This window comes from Spermophilus citellus (genome assembly GCF_964194105.1).
Source record: "Spermophilus citellus genome assembly, chromosome: 10".
Taxonomy (NCBI): Eukaryota; Metazoa; Chordata; class Mammalia; order Rodentia; family Sciuridae; genus Spermophilus; species Spermophilus citellus.
Genome location: NC_138197.1, coordinates 116,050,340 through 116,070,472, shown reverse-complemented (window position 1 = coordinate 116,070,472; position 20,133 = coordinate 116,050,340). Strand labels below are relative to the sequence as shown.

The 20,133-nt window shown below is 33.6% G+C and overlaps 2 protein-coding genes across 10 annotated transcripts in view; one reads left to right on the top strand and one right to left on the bottom strand.

The window, feature by feature from the left end:
- Positions 1-20,133, top strand: part of ANKS1B (ankyrin repeat and sterile alpha motif domain containing 1B) — a gene marked incomplete at its 5' end in the record, with an annotated part of 1,127,620 nt that overhangs the window by 325,493 nt on the left and 781,994 nt on the right. For 8 of the 9 annotated variants that reach the window (XM_081311097.1, XM_081311094.1, XM_081311096.1 and 5 more), the window contains one exon: positions 11,632-11,775. The exons of the other annotated variant lie outside the window; for it this stretch is intronic. In XM_081311097.1, coding sequence (XP_081167223.1) covers positions 11,632-11,775 — 144 coding nt within the window. The remainder of the gene's footprint in view (positions 1-11,631; positions 11,776-20,133) is intronic. 9 annotated transcript variants of the gene reach the window in all.
- Positions 17,293-17,919, bottom strand: GARIN6 (golgi associated RAB2 interactor family member 6; the record flags this gene model as incomplete). The annotated part of the gene is made up of 1 exon (XM_081312037.1): positions 17,293-17,919. One exon carries the CDS (start codon positions 17,917-17,919, stop codon positions 17,293-17,295), a length of 627 nt encoding a protein of 208 aa, XP_081168163.1.

Sequence of the window (20,133 nt, the reverse complement as noted above, 5' to 3'; positions counted from 1 at the left end):
CTTTTCAAGCTATTTCAGGAAATAGAAAAAGAGGGAGAACTTCCAAATACATTCTACGAGGCCAACATCACCCTGATGCCTAAACCAGACAAAGACACTTCAAAGAAAGAAAACTACAGACCAATATCTCTAATGAACCTAGATGCAAAAATCCTCAATAAAATTCTGGCGAATCGGATTAAAAAACATATCAAAAAAATTATACACCATGATCAAGTAGGATTCATCCCTGGGATGCAAGGCTGGTTCAATATACGGAAATCAATAAATGTTATTCACCACATCAATAGACTTAAAAATAAGAACCATATGATCATCTCGATAGATGCAGAAAAAGCATTCGACAAAGTACAGCATCCCTTTATGTTCAAAACTCTAGAAAAATTAGTGATAACAGGATCATACCTCAACATTGTAAAAGCAATCTATCTATGATAAGCCACAGGCCAGCATCATTCTGAATAGAGAAAAATTGAAGGCATTCCCTCTAAAATCTGGAACAAGACAGGGTTGCCCTCTCTCACCACTTCTGTTCAACATAGTCCTCGAAACACTGGCCAGAGCAATTAGACAGACAAAAGAAAGTAAAGGCATAAAAATAGGAAAAGAAGAACTTAAATTATCACTATTTGCAGATGACATGATTCTATACCTAGCAGACCCAAAAGGGTCTACAAAGAAACTATTAGAGCTAATAAATGAATTCAGCAAAGTGGCAGGATATAAGATCAACACACATGAATCAAATGCATTCCTGTATATCAGTGACAAATCCTCTGAAATGGAAATGAGGACAACTACTCCATTCACAATATCCCCCCAAAAAATAAAATACTTGGGAATCAACCTAACAAAAGAGGTGAAAGACTTACACAATGAAAACTACAGAACCCTAAAGAGAGATATAGATGAAGATCTTAGAAGATGGAAAAATATACCCTGTTCATGGATAGGCAGAACTAACATCATCAAAATGGCCATATTACCAAAAGTTCTCTATAAGTTCAATGCAATGCCAATCAAAATCCCAACAGCATTTCTTGTAGAAATAGATAAAACAATCATGAAATTCATATGGAAAATAAAAGACCCAGAATAGCAAAAACAATGCTAAGCAGGAAGTGTGAATCAGGGTGTATAGCGATACCAGACTTCAAACTATACTACAGAGCAATAGTAACAAAAACAGCATGGTACTGGTACCAAAACAGGCGGGTGGACCAATGGTACAGAATAGAGGACACAGTAACCAATCCACAAAACTACAACTATCTTATATTTGATAAAGGGGCTAAAAGCATGCAATGGAGGAAGGATAGCATCTTCAACAAATGGTGCTGGGAAAACTGGAAATCCATTTGCATCAAAATGAAACCGAATCCCTTTCTCTCGCCATGCACAAAAGTTAACTCAAAATGGATCAAGGAGCTGGATATTAAATCAGAGACACGGCGTCTGATAGAAGAAACAGTTGGCTATGATCTACATACTGTGGGGTCGGGCTCCAAATTCCTCAATAGGACACCCATAGCGCAAGAGTTAACAACTAGAATCAACAAATGGGACTTACTCAAACTAAAAATTTTTTTCTCAGCAAAAGAAACAATAAAAGAGATAAACAGGGAGCCTACGTCCTGGGAACAAATCTTTACTCCTCACACTTCAGATAGAGCCCTAATATCCAGAATATACAAAGAACTCAAAAAATTAGACAATAAGATAACAAATAACCCAATCAACAAATGGGCCAAGGACCTGAACAGACACTTCTCAGAGGAGGACATACAATCAATCAACAAGTACATGAAAAAATGCTCACCATCGCTAGCAGTCAGAGAAATGCAAATCAAAACCACCCTAAGATACCATCTCACTCCAGTAAGATTGGCAGCCATTATGAAGTCCAACAACAACAAGTGCTGGAGAGGATGTGGGGAAGAGGGTACACTTGTTCATTGTTGGTGGGACTGCAAATTGGTGCAGCCAATTTGGAAAGCAGTATGGAGATTTCTTGGAAAGCTGGGAATGGAACCACCATTTGACCCAACTATTCCCCTTCTCGGTCTATTCCCTAAAGAACTAAAAAGAGCATGCTACAGGGACACTGCTACATCGATGTTCATAGCAGCACAATTCACGATAGCAAGATTGTGGAACCAACCTAGATGCCCTTCAATAGATGAATGGATAAAAAAAATGTGGCATTTATACACAATGGAGTATTACTCTGCATTAAAAAATGACCAAATCATAGAATTTGGAGGGAAATGGATGGCATTAGAGCAGATTATGCTATGTGAAGCCAGCCAATCCTTAAAAAACAAATGCCAAATGACTTCTTTGATATAAGGGGAGTAACTAAGGACAGAGTAGGGAAGAAGAGCTTGAGAAGAAGATTAACATTAAACAGGGATAAGAGATGGGAGGGAAAGGGAGAGAGAAGGGAAATTGCATGGAAATGGAAGGTGATCCTCAGGGTTATACAAAATTACATATATGAGGAAATGAGGGGTAAGAGAAGAATAATACAAGTGGAAGAAATGATTTACAGTAGAGGGGGTAGAGAGAGAAGAGGAGAGGGGAGGGGAGGAGAGGGGAGGGGAGGGGAGGGGAGGGGGGATAGTAGAGAATAGGATAGACAGCAGAATACATCAGACACTAGAATGGCAATATGTAAATCAATGGAAGTTAACTGATGTGATAAAGCAATCTGTATACGGGGTAAAAATGGGAGTTCATAACCCACTTGAATCAAACTGTGAAATATGATATATTAAGAACTATGTAATGTTTTGAACGACCAACAATAAAAAAAAATAAATAAATAAAAATAAATATCACATTGTCCCCCCCCCAAAAAAAAAAAAGAATTAAAGTCCTTTTACTATGACCCATGTTTATGGTAGTGCAATGCTCTGTGGCCAAGTTATAAAACCATTCTAGGTTTCTGTCCTCAGATGAATGGATAAAGATAATTTGCTGTATATACAAAATCCTTTGATGGGCTATTCTCAGCCGTAAAGAAGATTGAAGTTATGTTAATTGTAGGAAAATGCACGGAACTGGAGACTATCATGTTAAGGAAATAAACCAGACTCAGAACATCAAGGGTTATATATGTTCTTTCATATGTGGATGCTAGAGAAAAAAAAGGTGAATAAAGCGGGAATATCATGAAAATAGAAGGGAAACTAGGGTAGAGGAAGGTTATCAAGAGGAGGGAAGAAAGGGAGGAAAAAGGGAGGTACTGGGGAATGAAATTGACCAAATTATGTCATATATGCATGTACAAATATGACACAATGAATTCTACTATTATGTATAATTATAGTGCACCAATAAAAAATGTAAAAAAGTAATTTTAAATTTTATCTGAAAAACAATGAAATGCTATTCAATGCTTTTAGGGAAGAAGCTAACTACCAATCATTGTCCTATGAAATAAGAATTTCTCTGGTTACTATGTGGAAAATAGGTTAAAAGAGAACATTGGCAATATATACACAATTGAGAATGGTTGTCCTCTTTAGTATACAATTGTACATTTATTAATATTTTGAGAAAGTCATCAGACTAGGATGAAAAGTTTGGGAGGACATTCACTTAATATTTACCAAAGGAGTGAGTTTAGGAAAGCTTATCTTTCTTCTTTTTAATATTTTATTTTGAATTATTTATTTTTAATAAGCATGCATTCTTTTAAATTTCATAAAAATCAACAAAACAATTTCAGTTTTGAAAAGAAAATACTAAAAGACCTGTGAGTATGCTGTAAGGTAGGGTAGATTAGTTATCCATTCCAAATTGTTCTTTGTTTTAGATCTCCATTTCTTATGGGTTCCTTCCTGAATTCTGCCTTTTTGTGTAGTTCCTTTGTCTTGATAGTTCTATTAAATTGGCCTGAACATCTGTTGTTACTTTGAAGAACTCCAGTAATTAGGAGATTACTTCCACAGTGTGATCAAAAGGTTGTAGGACTTGGGGGTCTGGGGTTGTGGCTCAGCTGTGGAACACTCGCCTAGCATGCATGTGGTACTGGGTTTGATCCTTGGCACCACATTAAAAAATAAATAAATAAATAAAGGTCATTGTGTCCACCTACAAATAAAAAACAAATATTAAAAACAATTGTAGTACTTGTATTATATATGATTTGGCCTCATTTGATAACATCAAGCTGAGTAACAACTTGAGCTTGAATTTCTTTATTTGTAAAACAGGTATAATCCTTATCTACTTTATTGGGTATTCTATATCCAAAAACATTTTATAAATTACAAACTACTATCATATGTAATTATATAATAATTATTACATATAAAATGTATGAAAAATTACATACCCACAGAGTCACAGACACACCACCTTGCAGGGAAATTTCATTTCTTCTTTATTTGATGATATAATTATTCTAGTATTTTTTTTCTTTCATAGAGTTCAAATTTGTCTTCCCATGGTGTTTATGTATTATGACTCTTTTTCCTTTGAAACCATGTGAAATATTCCATCCTTTCTTCTATATAATAATCATGTAATAACTAAGAAAGATAATAGGCTCAAAGTCTATAGATTTAGGCCTTTTCTCTGTAGAAAAATGTCCAGTTTTTCACAACTTTAGAACATAGTCATATCTTCAGTAAAATGTATAAAAGACATGTGAAATAAAGGAAATCCTTGGAGTTTATGTTTGTTTATGTGACTTCTTTTCCATATATAATTGAAGATTTGATTTGGTTTGATAAAATCTTTCCAAGATATATTTTTTTTTTATTGAAACAAGTAAAAATATGGTTTTAGGTAGCAAATTTCTGTACTGTCTTTAGGGGGCAGTGCTAAACCACTGATAAATGTCTTCATTTCTCGTAAAGCTATTGGTAATGATTAATATGAAATAAAACTAAAATATTAATCCATGATATTTGTGATACAATTTTATATTCCCCTTAATATTAGTTAAATTTTCTAGGTGGCCAAATGAAAATGATGGTTCATTTATTCAATAATTTATTCAATAAATATTTATGAAGTTCAATTATGAACATACATTATATGAGATATAGATATGAATAAGGCAATGTTTTCTTTCCAATAACTTACAATTAAATAGGGTAGGAAAGCCACAGTTTGTACATGTGTTTATGCATGAGCACACTGTATATACACAACTTTTTCAGAATAAATATAATAACAAAAATAGCAGAATTTATTTTTATATGCCAGTCACTGTCAAGCAGTTAATTGCATGCTTATATAATCCTATCAAAATGGGAATTATTATTTACATACTTTTGCAGATAAAGGAACTGAGGATTAATAAGATTATGTGATTTTCTCAAAATCACGTAGCTTGGAAATGTCAGAGCTAGGACATGAATGTATATATCTATTTGACTTCACAACCAATGTCTTTGCCAATATGTCATCTATGATTTCAGTGTATATGTGAAATACCAAAATACACTTTGCACATTTACATAGTTACAGACATTTAGAAGTGAGTGAGATTATTTCTGTTTGTGATAGATCTGAAAATTTTTATGTAAGAGATGAAATCTCAACTGTATTTCTCATATATAAAATTATAAGAAAATAATATATTAGAAAGTTAATATTTATTGAGACCTATCATGTATCAGGCACTTTTTATTCATTACTAGGAAAAAACCCTCAATGTTATTTTCTATTGCAAAAATAATGCTATTAAGACTGACAATGGACATATCTGCTGAAAACTATCAGATAGTGGAGCAATTATAACTCAAATTCAGGACTGTCTAATTTTAGAGGATAAGTGCTTAACCACTGCAATATGCTGAAACAAAGAATTAAGGTAGAAGATGCAAATAAAAGCATGGAGCATGATTAGGCAAGGGTGAATAATTCCACTTGGTTGTAATCTGGAGTGAGTAAAATTGAATAGGAAAAAAGACTGAAAAGTAGTTTAATCATAGAATCTTGAAGTCATTTGAAAGAATTAGGATATTATTTGCCATGTAATGGGAAATAATTGGAGACTTAAGTAGGGAAGAGATATCAATATTTTTTTTTTTCCTTAGAAGAAAGAGATGTAAGAACTTTACCACATAATTGGATTAGATAATTACAGTACCATTAACAAAAACAAAGGAACTAGTGAAATGAAATGTCAATATATGAGATGTAGACAGTTCTTAACCAGGTGTGCAATTGTTTATAATGCCATGCAATTTCATCTCTGAGGTCAAAACCAGTAACTAATCATGAATTGGTGACAAAAATGCCTATTTGACTTTTATTCACATTTGTGAACAACATATTGATGATCAATCCTATAAATATTCTTGCTAGGATAAAGCTTTAGATTTCCCATATATATGTATATTTTACCCAGATAATCTATAGGATTAAAAAATCTCTGTGATAATTACCTTTTATTACTGGTTGGACAATTGTGTATTCATGAATGATGGGCTTCTGTGTTCCAAATTAAAGAAAATTTCACTGACTGTCACAGGTGGCAAAATGCTCTCAGGAGTTATCATAATGTAGTGGAAACAAAGAAAATATATACCTCCCCTTTTAAATGGCAGCTATATCATCTTGATTTTTTAATATATTTTCTTTTATAGCATGTTGTGCCAAATAAGGTGTCCTGTAACAGAGTGGTTAAGTAAGCATAAGGTCTACCTATACTCTGGCTGTAGAATTTTTATTTTTTTCTTACTTACCAGCTCTGAGACTTCAGGTTTTACTTGACCTCTCTTTATAAGATGTGGGGAAAAGAATATCTGCTCCCAAGGTCTGTTGGGTAAATAAAAATAATTAATGGAAAAGAGTCCCATGATAATATAAATCACAGTAATTTCTCAGTATAGCATAGATGTTATTGTATTTTATAGGCAGCAACTAATTAAGGGACTATTTTATTGTTTCTAATTTACTGGCAATTGATAAAGGGAAAATTAAAATGTGAATAGAAAAACAAATTCTTTGAAATATAAGGAAAAAGAAGGTCTTATGTTTTACTTTTAAAGGCAACAACTTTTTTTTGAGGGTGTATATTTGTGGGGAGGAGTTATTTACAATCCCATATGTAGAATTCTTTAGTCATTTCAATAATCATGATCTGTGTGTTGTGCTGAACACTACATTGTGAAGCTCTTTAGACAAGTTTGTTCCTTTTCTTTATGTTTATAATATAAATATGTATAATTTATATATATTTTATATATATATGTATATATATTTTTTTTTAAGAGAGAATGAGAGAGAGGGAGGGAGGGAGAGAGAGGGAGAGGGGGAGGGAGAGAGAGAGAGAGAGAGAGAGAGAGAAGAGAATTTTTTTAATATTTATTTTTTAGTTCTCGGCGGACACAACATCTTTGTTGGTATGTGGTGCTGAGGATCGAACCCAGGCCGCACGCATGCCAGGCGAGCGCGCTACCGCTTGAGACACATCCCCAGCCCCATATATGTATATATATATATACACACACAAAATAAATGCTTTCATATTGTCAGTATTTAGCTATTTTGTTTATGTTGAGAGCCACAGCCGAAGGGGCCCCAGCAAACTTTCATACTGCCAGCTGATGATTGGCTCACAGTGGCCCCAGCAACTTCTAGCTGATTGGCTCCTCTGCGGTGATGCTCATTGGGCTGTTTCCCTGTCCTTTCAGACCATGGAGCTGCTCATTTGGGGACTTTTTTGGCTCCTCCCACACGACCCAGCCAATCGGCCTCAAGAGTAGGAGGAGGGGGGGAGGTTGAGAGGCTTGTGGGAAGCCTGTGGTGGCAGTTGGGCTCTGAGGGTTTTTCCTGAGGAGCTGTTTTGTTTGGCGTGTGTGGTTCTAAAAATAAAGTTCGTTTCTTTTGACAAGTGGCTCCTGAATTGTGCCCAGCCAGACTGCGGCATGTTTAGTCTCATGTTTTTATAAAAATGATTTTATAACACGTTATAGTTACACATAGTATTTGGGTTCATTTTGACATAATCATACGTGCATAGAATTTAATTTGGTCCATTTTAGGCCTCAGTGCTTCCTCTTTACCTCCCCTTCTCTTTCTCCTCCTCCCTTTCCCTATTCCCCTTTCTATACTCTATACTGCTCTTCCTTCTATTTATTTAGTTTTAAATTTGATGTGTATTAAGATAGAATGCATTGTGATTTTATACATTCACATAGTGTAATTTTACCAAATTCATTCCACATTTTCTGTTTCCCATTTTTCTTCCCTACTTCTCAATTTCCTTCTTCTACTCCACTGATTTTCCCTTTATCCTCATGAACTCCGATCTTACCCGCCCCTCTTTTCCCTTTACTTTGCTCTAAATTCCACATGTGAGAAAAAAAACATTCAACTCTTGATTTTCTGAGTCTAGATGATTTCATTTAGCATGATGTTCTCTAGTTTTATCCATTTACTGGCAGTGCCATAATTTCATTCCTTTTTATGGCTGAGTTAAACCGATATGTATATATACTACATTTTCTTAATCCATTCATCTGTTGATGGGCACCTGAGCTGGTTCCATAACTTGGCTATTGTGAATTGTGTGCTATAAACATTGATAGACGGTTTAACAATAGAATGTTTCTTTTCTTCTTCTTTTTTTCTTCTTCTTCTTCTTTATCATCATCATCATCATCATCATCATCATCATGAGAAGTGGGATAGCAGGGTAATGTGGTAGTTCCATTTCTGTTTCTTTTTTTTTTCTTGGATCACCATTCTGTTTTCCAAAGTGGTTGTACTAATTTTCGACCAACAATGTAAGTGTATCTTTTTCCTGACATTCTTGCCAGAATTTATTATTATTTGTATTCTTGATGATTGGCATCACTGAAGTGAGGAGAAATCTCAAGGTAGTTTTCATTTGTAGTTTCATGACTTCCAGATATGTTGAACGTTTTTCATATTTTTGTTGGTTATTTGTATTGGGATCAAAAATAAACACGAAGACCAGTGGAAAAGTATAAGAAACAGACAAACCCACATACCTACAGACATCTAATACTTTGAAAAGGTGCTAAAAAATGTATGTTGGAGAAATGATAGCCTTTTTAACAGATGGTGCTAGGAAAAAATGCATATCCATATGTAGAAGAGTGAAAGTAGATTTCTATCTCTCACTAGTGAAATTAAAGTGGACCAGAAAATTTGTAACTGCTTGAAGATAACATGGAGTCAATAGTCCAAGGTATTAATGCAGGCATTGACTTCTTTAACAAGTCTCCTTAAGCTCAAGAAATAAAATCAAGAATAAATAACTGGGACAGCACCAATAAATAACTGGGACAGCTTCTGCACAGCAAAGGAAACTAGAGTGTGAAGAGAGCTTACACAATGGGAAAAAAATCTTTGCCAGCTACTTCTCTGACAGGGGATTAATATTCAGAATACATAAAAAACCTTAACACCAAAAATGCAAATAACCCAGTCAATAAATGGGAAAAAGACTAAACTCCTTTCTCAAATGAAGTTATACATATATATTTTTAAAAATCCATCTGTTGAACATTCAACAGCCTCTCTGAATAAGGAACTTTTTTTCAGTTCTTACAAAATTTCTTGTTATTTCATTGATCTTCCCATTTCTATTCCTTTCTAATGTTTGTAACTTCTGCTGTTCGGGTTTTGAATCTGTTTGTTCAATTGCCTAGCTTTCTTAATTTCTAATGTCTCATCTTTTATTTTACTTTTGAAGAAATTTCCTTAGATATATATTCCAATACTTCTGTTGCAATTTAAGTGTGCATGTATTTATTTTGTAGCATTCTGTTCTTGTTTCATGGATGCAGATTATCTTCTATTCTTCCGACGAAACTAATGTTTTTTAAAAATATTTATTTTGGTATTTCTTTAAATATGTGGTGATTTTTATTTATAGTTAACCAGAACATTAGAAACTATTTATGTGAATGGATGTTTTTGAGAGGTGGGTTTCACAGTAGAGATTAAAATATAGACCTCACCATTTTCCTGGTAATTTCTAGATCTTTTTTTTTTTTTTTTTAAGGAGGTGGTCTTAGTTATTTTTTTTAATTAGTTGAACAATACCACAGATTTTAAGGAAAGAGTGTTTTTTAAAAAAAGGTTTATTTTGGCTCACAATATTAGTTGTTTAATTCTGAGGGGCCATATCTGGCAATGACCTTGTGAGAGTCCTGAGGCAGTGATAGTGAAAGGGCAACCCAACATGAATGTGTGGTTTCCCTCTTTTAAAGCCTCCAGAATTCAATCATGGGGACTCCACCTTGATGACCTTATTCAATCCTAATCACTTCCCAAAGGCCCTATTTCAAACACTATAGCTAGATTAAGTAACCACCTTTTGAATGCCTCACAGTGGGCATTAAACTCCAATGTGAGTTTTGGAGGGAACAAATCATATTCAAACTATACCAGAAGTCAGTTTCTAAAGAAGTATATTCTAGTCTTTGACCTAGGAAACAGAAATCTGACTGTCATGTTTTCTAAGGAAAATATGGAAGGGCACTGATGAATTGGAAATTTTCATTTACTGCATGTAGGCTATGCCTTATTCTCATTTTATGAGAGGCATCTCTTTGCTCAGTGTATAGGAATACTTAGAATTTATAATCTCTTTGTTTCAACTCTTTTGGAAAATAAACCTCTAATTTTTTGCTAGTGGTGAAGGTTTTGTTTCCTGATTGAGTGAGAATATGAAACTAGGGATCTGACTCTGATAGTGAGTTTTATGCTTTTTTTAAAATATATTTTCATTTTTTAGTTGTAGATGGACATAATATCTTTATTTTTTTATTTTTATGTGGTGCTGAGGATCAAACCCAGGGCCTCACACATGCTAGGTGATCGCTCTACGCTGAACCACAACCCCAGCCCAATTTTTATGCTTTTTAAGAAACTCTACACTGATACCTTTACTGGTAGCCATCCCTCCATTTCTTCCCCCATGCAACCACTTTGCTTTCATTGTTCTCAAGTTTGTTAAATCAAGTAATACCTACCCTTCTCTTTTTTAATCTAAATAAAGTTATCCATCATTGTCCAAAAGTTTTCTTGCTGTTGCTTATCTAGAAAACATCTATCCTGTAGCCCTTGTCCTTATGGTTCAAACATTTATATGAGTTCTTTGCTGTCTCTTTTGTAGGATTTGGAAGGTAACAAAGGTAAATTTGTAAGGTTAACATGGGAGTCTTGTTGGAATTTTAAAAATATTACCGCATTATGATATGAAACTTTATGATATGACTTATATGTTTGATTTTGGTGAATATTTTTGTTCGTTTTTTTTTTTTTAGCAATTTCTATTTACTTTCAAGTTCTTTAACTGCTTTTCCCCTTAATTTTATGCCTACATTAAATACTTGATAATGTGAGATTTTTTTTCACTTATTACTCTTCAGATATTTTCTTGGGTCATTATCAGGTCCTGTTTTTCATTATGAAGTTTGTTATTTTAGTCATTTTTATCCAGTTTGTTCACTTTCAATTTAAATTGATTTATGCATTTTTTCTAAGTCACATGGCATAACTAGATAGCTGGAAGGAAAAGCTGACTTTTGTTTATTGAGACATACAGCAAGTAATTTATATAATTTGATTGATGTTAAGATATCTAAATAACATTGATAATATATTGGTACAATATAAATTTAATTTCAGAGAACTTCATCTACAATAAATTTGTCACCAGGAGAGGTGGAAGAAGATGATGATGATGAGAACACATGTGGGCCTTCAGGAATTTGGGAAGCACTGACTCCTTGTAATGGATGTAGGAACCTTGGCTTCCCCATGCTTGCACAGGTAAAAGTTTGCTTCTAGAAAGTTACATACAACATAAAAATAGTTGCCTACTTTATTAAGATTAAATTTTTCAAAATTTTAGAAATTCAATTAGTGTCTTGTTCACTTTATGACTTCTTTAGTTAGCTTATTGTGCATGTGTTTTGCTTAGGCAATGACATAATTTTCATAATTTTTAGTTTTTGAATTTCGATTATAATGCAGAATATGTACCATGAGTGTTTTAATATTTGTAGTCCAGTAATATATCATTTTAAAGATTACTATTTTAAATAAATAATGAAAATTGGTTTAAAGATATAGGGAATTATATTTGGACTGTTTAATAGCATAGTCAGTGATATAAACATGTTTATTTTTTCTCACCACAATGGGAACGTCGTAGAATAAATTGAAAATATATTCTCAAGAGATTTTGAGGTAAATTACAAAAATGAGAAGAGAACACTAAAACATTGACTATAAGTTTTAGATAATTTTTAGATAATTTCATTATTCATTAGGTTCTACTGTGTTACCTTCAAATTCCTGATACGTGGTTTGGACTATAAACCCTTAGAGGACTTTCAAAGATTAGAAAAATATTTCCTTTAAGGAAATTTGAAGCTAAAATAAAAATATATCTGCACAAGATGAGAAAGAACTTAAGATAAAAGACTATAATGTTAATATAATGCCCAGCCTGGGCAACTTAGTGAGACCCTGTCTCAAATAATAAAAAGGGCTGGGGAGGTATCTCAGTAGTGAAATGCCCCTGGGTTCAATCCCCAGTACTGTGAGAAAACCTCTTGGTAGGATTTTTAAGATAGCTTATCCTGATCTTTACAGAGTTGTTGTCAATATATACTGGATTGAGTTCCATAAAGGTAGAAACCCAAACCTTTGATGCTCAAGATCCATGGCCTAATATCAGCATAGTTACTGGCATAGTTAGAGTAGTTGAATGAACTAATAAACAAATGTGTATTTTGTAGATTTTCACATCTTCCCTTAAATTTTTTACATACTGTGTAGATTTTTACCTCACATCTATATATGTAAAGGAAAAAAGAAAATTAACAAGCATAACTTTTATATTTTGTTTAAATAAACCTCATGTGCTTAACGATGTTATAATTGACCCTTTTTTTTACCCATGCTTTTATTCATAAAATTAATGTCTTTGTAAAAATGTTTTATCATTACTATGTGTTATATCTTAGAAAGTAGAATTCTTAAAACTATTAAAATAAAGTATTATAGCTTTCACTTTAATAATAAGATTACCAAAAATTATCAATAACATGGTTATGTTTCTCCAACAGCTTACTACTATTTACTTTAAATTTTATCTTATTTTATTATTTTATTAGTATTGATAGTGACTTGCTTTTGGTTTATAATGTTTTAGTATTTAGTTTTTTTCCTGTCAGTTTTCTGGGAAGACTGGTAGTTTCAATAAATGTATTACTTTCTTGATATTTTTAGATTTTAATGTTTTAATAGTTACATTTATCACAAAATTATTCCTAGTTCATAGCCTTTTTTGGTATTAATTTTTATATGTGTATGCAAGTATGTTGTATAGTTTATAAAGCTATCTATAATTCATTAAACTTCTCAGAACTATTTTTTGATTAATTCATCTCATCTAGAATTTTTTTTATTAGTTGTTCAAAACATTACAAAGCTCTTGACATATCATATTTCATACATTTGATTCAAATGGGTAAGAACTCCCATTTTTACATCTAGAATTTCTTTAAAATAAATTCCAAATATGGTTCTGTACTGATTTTTTCCTATTGATATCTAGTTTTCTCATCACTTTCCATTGAATAACAACACACATTCTTCTCATTATATTTCATCTTTTACATTTTGGCTTTACCTCTGAAATCTCATTTATTACTACTTTCCTAGAATATAAATAACATGATTCACTGTTGATATTACTTTGTGTTATTACATTAAAACTATTAGGTGATATAATTGCTTGCTTTTTAAAATTTGTAGTGTACAACCACTATGTCAGATTTAAAAAGTATCCTCATTAGGATTTTGTTACTATAGTAAACTCCAAATTTACTTGAGATATAGTATTTTTTTAAAAAAACTAGACAATATAACAAACCAGAAGTAGTAGTATTCTTATACTAATGTTCTTTTCACTTTAAATTTTTAGGACTTTGTTTATGTATAATCTGTGAATATTATTGTCTATGGGCTTACTTTTAGCCTATCTATGACATGTATATATGTATATATTTTAATTATAAAACTATATCAAAGAATTTTATAGTTTTGTAATTAAAATACACACACCTATATGCAACTTGTATATCTTCAAACTCGGTTTTTTGTTTATTAGCATTTTCTGGGTATCTGATCCATTCATTTATGAATACTAATTTAAAAATATTTTTATTTTATTTATCCTGAACTTACTTAAAGACTCAAATACTATTTCATTAAAAGAGGTAAAAGGATATGTTGTTTCAGAATTTTAAGGAAACTTTGTGACATAATAAGATCTGGTGGTAATAGCCATTAGGATTTATAATCAGAAAAAAATGAGACAATATTTGCTATAGGAAATATGAAATTTAAAGATATTGAGTCAGAAAAATAGTATTGAAGAGTTAGAGGGCTGGGGTTGTGGTTCAGTGGTAGAGTGCTCACCTAGCATGTGAGAGGCGCTGGGTTCAATCCTTAGCACCACATAAATAAATAAAATATTTTAAAAAAAGAATTAGAAAAGAAATTCAAAATGGCCTTTGCTATTAATAACCAGTGCACTGATTAAAATTACAGTGATTGTCCAGGCCCTATAATGTGGTTAACAGTTTGTGAATACAAAGATGTTTGGTCCCTACCTAAAGACAGCTTACAGTATAGTTGCTTTTGAAATATTGTAGGAAATCATCAGCATCAAATGAAATGTATTGAAATCAAAGTACATACCACATGAAACAATTTTTATTAAAAGATATGAAAGTTTTTTAAAAAAGTTTTAAATTTAAAATTATTTGCCCTCAATAAATGATTTTATGATTAGATATAATTTCTCAATAATATATTCTTGGAATTTGTAAAACTAAAACATACAACCTATAAAATGTTTTCATATTTGATAGCCACTTTTTTTTTTACATATCAAGCATTTTTGGAGGTCAATACAAATCATTGAGCTGTGTGCACTATTTAGGGCTCAAAGAAAAAACAAAGTCCACTACAGGAAGCTTCAAGATTGGTGCCTTAATATGGTGCTGTGTAAATTTTGATGTACCCAGATTTGAAGGATTAGGAAAAATTATATTTTACATTAATTAATTTAATAGATTCCAGAGAGCTTGTATTAAATATCTTTTATATTCAAAGCATAGTGAACATGAGTATTATGAAAATAATACAATCTTAATTGGGGTCCACATTACCTATACATGTGTTCCTAGATGTATCAGTTTTAGAATCATGTTTACTTGAAAAATTAGAATATTGATCTACTTTCCAGTTTTTGTCTAGATTTCGAATTGATCTTATATTCAAGTTTGATTTTTTTGTTTCACCTCCCAGAATACTAAACATAGAATGAACAGGCTAAAAGATGGGCACTTTAGAGTTTATGCTCATGAATATATTATATGGCATTTTATCCTTTCATTGAGACTAGACTGAAATTGCTACAAGCAATTCCTTTCAAATTCGTGAAAATTTAGATTCTGAATACCTTTGGGGAATAAAAATTCTTAGAAAATACTAAGACTTACTGTACATATAAGCTTTATAAAATAATTTCAAAGCAGTTAAATAAGATTTAAATTGGACAAAAAATTAGAAGTGAAATAAATGAAACCACATTTTAGAAAATATTATTAAACTCAAATTTGTTTCACAACATTCCTGACCATGATAATTGCTACTCTTTACACAGTGCCTACTATGTACTACATATTTTCCATGTATTTGTTCCTATATCTCCCATGTATTATTTCCAATTTACCAGCCTAAACATTTAAAGGAGGACACATAATATACTCAATCACAGTTAATGAGTGCCGATGCTACAGTTCACACCTGGACTTAAAAACTTGTACTATTGGGCTGCTTTCCTGGATTCATTTACATTTTCTTGCTTCTTATTGATTGCTTTTGTTAATGGTTAAAAACTGCATTTTAAAAATTTTAGGATTCTCTTTAGCTATAAGGGAAGATCATATTTTTGAGAGCAACCGTCAACATTTTCTTTTTGTCTTCTATTCATTTAATAATAGATATTAAGGTGCAGTTAAAGACAGCTGAGAACTTGCTCTTAAATTGCCATTAGTTTTATTTCTACTCTTCTTGTTATAGAGCAAATGTCGTTAGAGCAGAGAATTTGAGTTGATGGATTATATTATGATGAATGATACCGCTTTCTTCCACAGTCTTAGATGATGTCACCTCTGTATCCTGTATAGAGCAGATCTTTAAGGTTCTTTACTAAAGAGAGTAATCCCCCCTGGTTTCCATCCTGTTCACTCATGCAGCCTTCACTCTGCAAGGGTGAGATGAGATACTGAACTTTTCCTGATGTTTCAACAGGCTTGTCAGAAATTTCTACTCCTACTATCACCATTTTCATGCTGCCCTCTGGGGAGAGGCCAGCACCTCTTGCTGATGAACTTGGAGTTACCCTTTAAGGACAAGAATGTACTTGCAGCTTGAACTGTCAAAATATTTAGACATGCTGGAAAGCACTCACTTTGCCTTGTAGGCTGTGCTTCCTGCTGAACCTGAAATCTTCTCTTTCCAGTGCCGTTTCTGCCCTGAGCCTGCAGTCTTGGTATCAGCCACATTCACAGCACCTATGGTGCTTATTCTCAACACTACTCCTGATGCTACCCTTGTCCCTTTATCATCAGGTTCTATGACTGCAGGAGTGTGTGAAATTTTGAATGTAGTATATGTTGGATGCATGTTGGAGTCATTCCTCACTAGAGTAACCAAAATAGGTGAGATCAAATATTCCAGGGTTCATGTGAAGATTCCTGATGCTAACTTGCTCTTTATCCCCTCCAGAGAACTTCATGACTTGTGCCTAGGCGGAGAAAAAAATAAGTAAAGAAAGTGACACCAGCAAGGTCACCTGTCTCTTCCTGTAACTAAACAAGAAGAAATTGTTGCACATATGACATGTTTGTATAAGTGATAACAGCAGGGAGACATTATGTCCCACAATATATCAACTTATCTAGATTGGAGTAGGATGTTTTCAATAACAGATTAGATGGTCAGGATGCTGTGGGATGCATTGAAACACTGGATATGAAATTAAAGAGTTGCTGACAACTAAGGGATCTCTAAAATTCAGTTATGGGAAATAATTTGGAGAAGCACTAGGAACCTCTCTAGTGTGCCCTAGCTTCCAAATGAAGGATCATCTGGCCTTGAGTTCTTTCAAAAGTGGTGCATTCCCAAGTTGAATCTCATTTCTAAGAGCTGTACAGGACCTTTAGTTGCTTTCCCCAAAGTGTCCTGGCCCATCTTTTGGTTTCTTTAAAGACTTAGCTCTGGGCTCTTGTCCTCTTCCTCAAACACAGGTATGTCTGATTTATCCCCAGTTGGAATGACTTGAGTACGGCTGTAAGCCTCCACTGGTGGTCTCAAGATGTAAACAAGATATTCCCAGTGAGCAAAAAGATCTCTTGTATCTGAAGGAGGACACAGCTGCAGGTAAAAAGCACGGCCAGTAGCAAGCCTCAGGTGGAGCTGTTGTTTGTGGCTGTTATGGATGGTTATCTTTACAAACTTCAAGGGAAGCAGCCTGGTTAATTCTAAGGTCTGTGTAGGCTTTTTAGCTCTTTCTTGAGTGGCAAGGCCACAAGGGGCATAGTCTTTACAGATAGCAGCTGGCCGGGCCAGCAGCATGACATCAGGTAGTGTGAGGCAAGGGCTGGTGCGAACAACACCCATAGTCACCATCCGGGCATGGTTGTGCACATCAATCAATTCTCCTCTTTTACTGATCTGAATAAAGTCACTCTCAAACATTGGTGCATACCTGAATATAGCATACTCCCCTTTGTACAGTTGTTGCTGCAGTTTCCCCATGGAGGTATTAAACATGCCCATTGCAGGACTGTTTTGGGCTGTGTAATATGGTAACATAATCTGGTCGTTCATGGCTATTTTATTAAGCAAGTTTCTAATGACTGTTCCACACATTCAACAACACACTTACACAGCGTCCTGTTTCACTGGCCTCTCTGGCTGATGGGCAAGCAGTTTTCTTCTGCAGGTTTTTGTCCCTGGGCCACTGAGGACCCCCTGAGACGTTGATCAGTGACTGTTACAGAGATAGTCAGGCCCCTCAGTCCAGATGGTGCCTGTCTTAGTGCATGAACATGTGGCCACACACTGATGTTGGGCCCTTGTGAATGTCAGGGCATTCAGATTTGGGTGCTTACTTGGAAGGGACCTCTTTAATTCCATAACTTCAACTACCAGTTGTAATCTTCTTCAGAGAAGTGTCTCCTCTGCCTAAACTAACCCTGTGGGACCACTTTTACCCTCTTGCCCATTGTGACCTATCCTTATCACACCCAGCTTTGTCTCTGTCACCCAGTGGCCCCTCCCTCAGGGCAGGGACATGTTGTCTCCACTCCACCTCACTTACTCACCCTGCCAGCTTGCCATAACTCAGTAGGCCATCCCTTCTCACCAAGAGACCTGTGTATGGGTCTTAATATACATTGGCAAATTGCTTTCTAAAAACAAGTGTAGCAAAATTTCTGTTACGTATAAGAGTTTAAAATATACTCTAGGGTTAGAACTGTAGCTCAGTGGTAGAGTGCTTTTGCATGAGGCCCTGGGTTTGATCCCCAGCACCGAAAAAAACAAACAAAAAACAAAAAAACCCAGTAAATAAACAAATACAACAAAATATATATACTCTACATACTCCTTTTCTAGCACTTCTAATTGTAGATATTTAGTTTAAACACAATTGTACAAGTTGATAGACAGGTTAGTACAGGATGGATGAATATACACAAAATTAATATATAAAGATTCATATCTTATATTAGGGGATTGGTTAAATAAATTATGGAGCATTCTGTCAAAGACTATTCTGGACCATAAAAATTATTATGTAGTTCCCTATTTATTGACCTAAAAAGATATTCCTAGCATTTTTTTCTTAAAGGAAAAAGCAAACAAACAATATTTCAAACTATTAACATACATGTGATTCAATTTATATAAAATTATTTGCATGTGTATTTAGATATAGAATTACGTTCAATGAAGTGTTTATCAATTGAATAATATAATTTTTATTCTTTATGATTTTTTTAAAAAATATTTTTTTCAGTTATTGATGTACCTTTATTTTATTCATTTCTTTATATGTGGTGCTGAGAATAGACTCCAGTGCCTCACACATGTGAGGCCAGTGCTCTACCACTGAGCCACAACCCCAGGCCTATGCCTTCTATTTTTATTAGAAAATTATTATTTCTATTACCAAGAAAAATAAAGCTGAACAATAATAATAATAATACCAAGATACTATTTAAATAACAGCAGCTCTGGGAATTGTATAATTCAACATATAATCTTATTATGTTGCTGAATTTATCCTTCCTAAAAATTTTAGAAGAACCAATGTTTCAAATGTGGAAATGATAAATGTTAGTTCAGTAAGCTGGGTAATCAGTGGGGACAGTGCTTAAAACTATTTTATTGATATTATAAGTTAAACTATTCAAACAGTATTCAGTTAATAATGAACATGGCTATTGTATACAGAATAATCTCCCCTACCCCCAGGATGTCCATCCACATTCTAACCTTTACAGCCTGTGAATATATTACTTACATGGGTAAGGGAACTTGTAGATGTGATTAAGTCAGGCTTCTTGAGATGGGCAATTATCTGTATTACTTATAATATTATATATAGTTTGGATCTAAAATATCCCCCCAAAGTCCAGTTGTTAAAGAGTTGGTCCTCAGTCTGTGACAATCTTGGAAGGCAGTGAAACATGTAAGAGGAGTCTAGCTGGATGAAGTTAGGTCATTGGAGTTGTGCCCTTAAAGGGGATATTGGGACCCTGGCCTATTCCTCTCTCTCCTTTTGCTTCCTGGCTGCCATGAAATGAGAAACTTTCTTCACCATACATTCCTGCCATTACGTGCTACCTTACTAGAGTTTCAAAGGCAATGGGGCCAAGTGACCATGTACTGAAACCTCTGAAACTGTAGGCCAAAATAAAAGTTTCTTCATTATTAGTTGATTCATTCAAGTATTTTTTAATAGATAGAAATCTGACTAACATACTATGCTAGTTCTACCATTATATTTTAGGAACAAATAATTTTTATTCTGGTTTC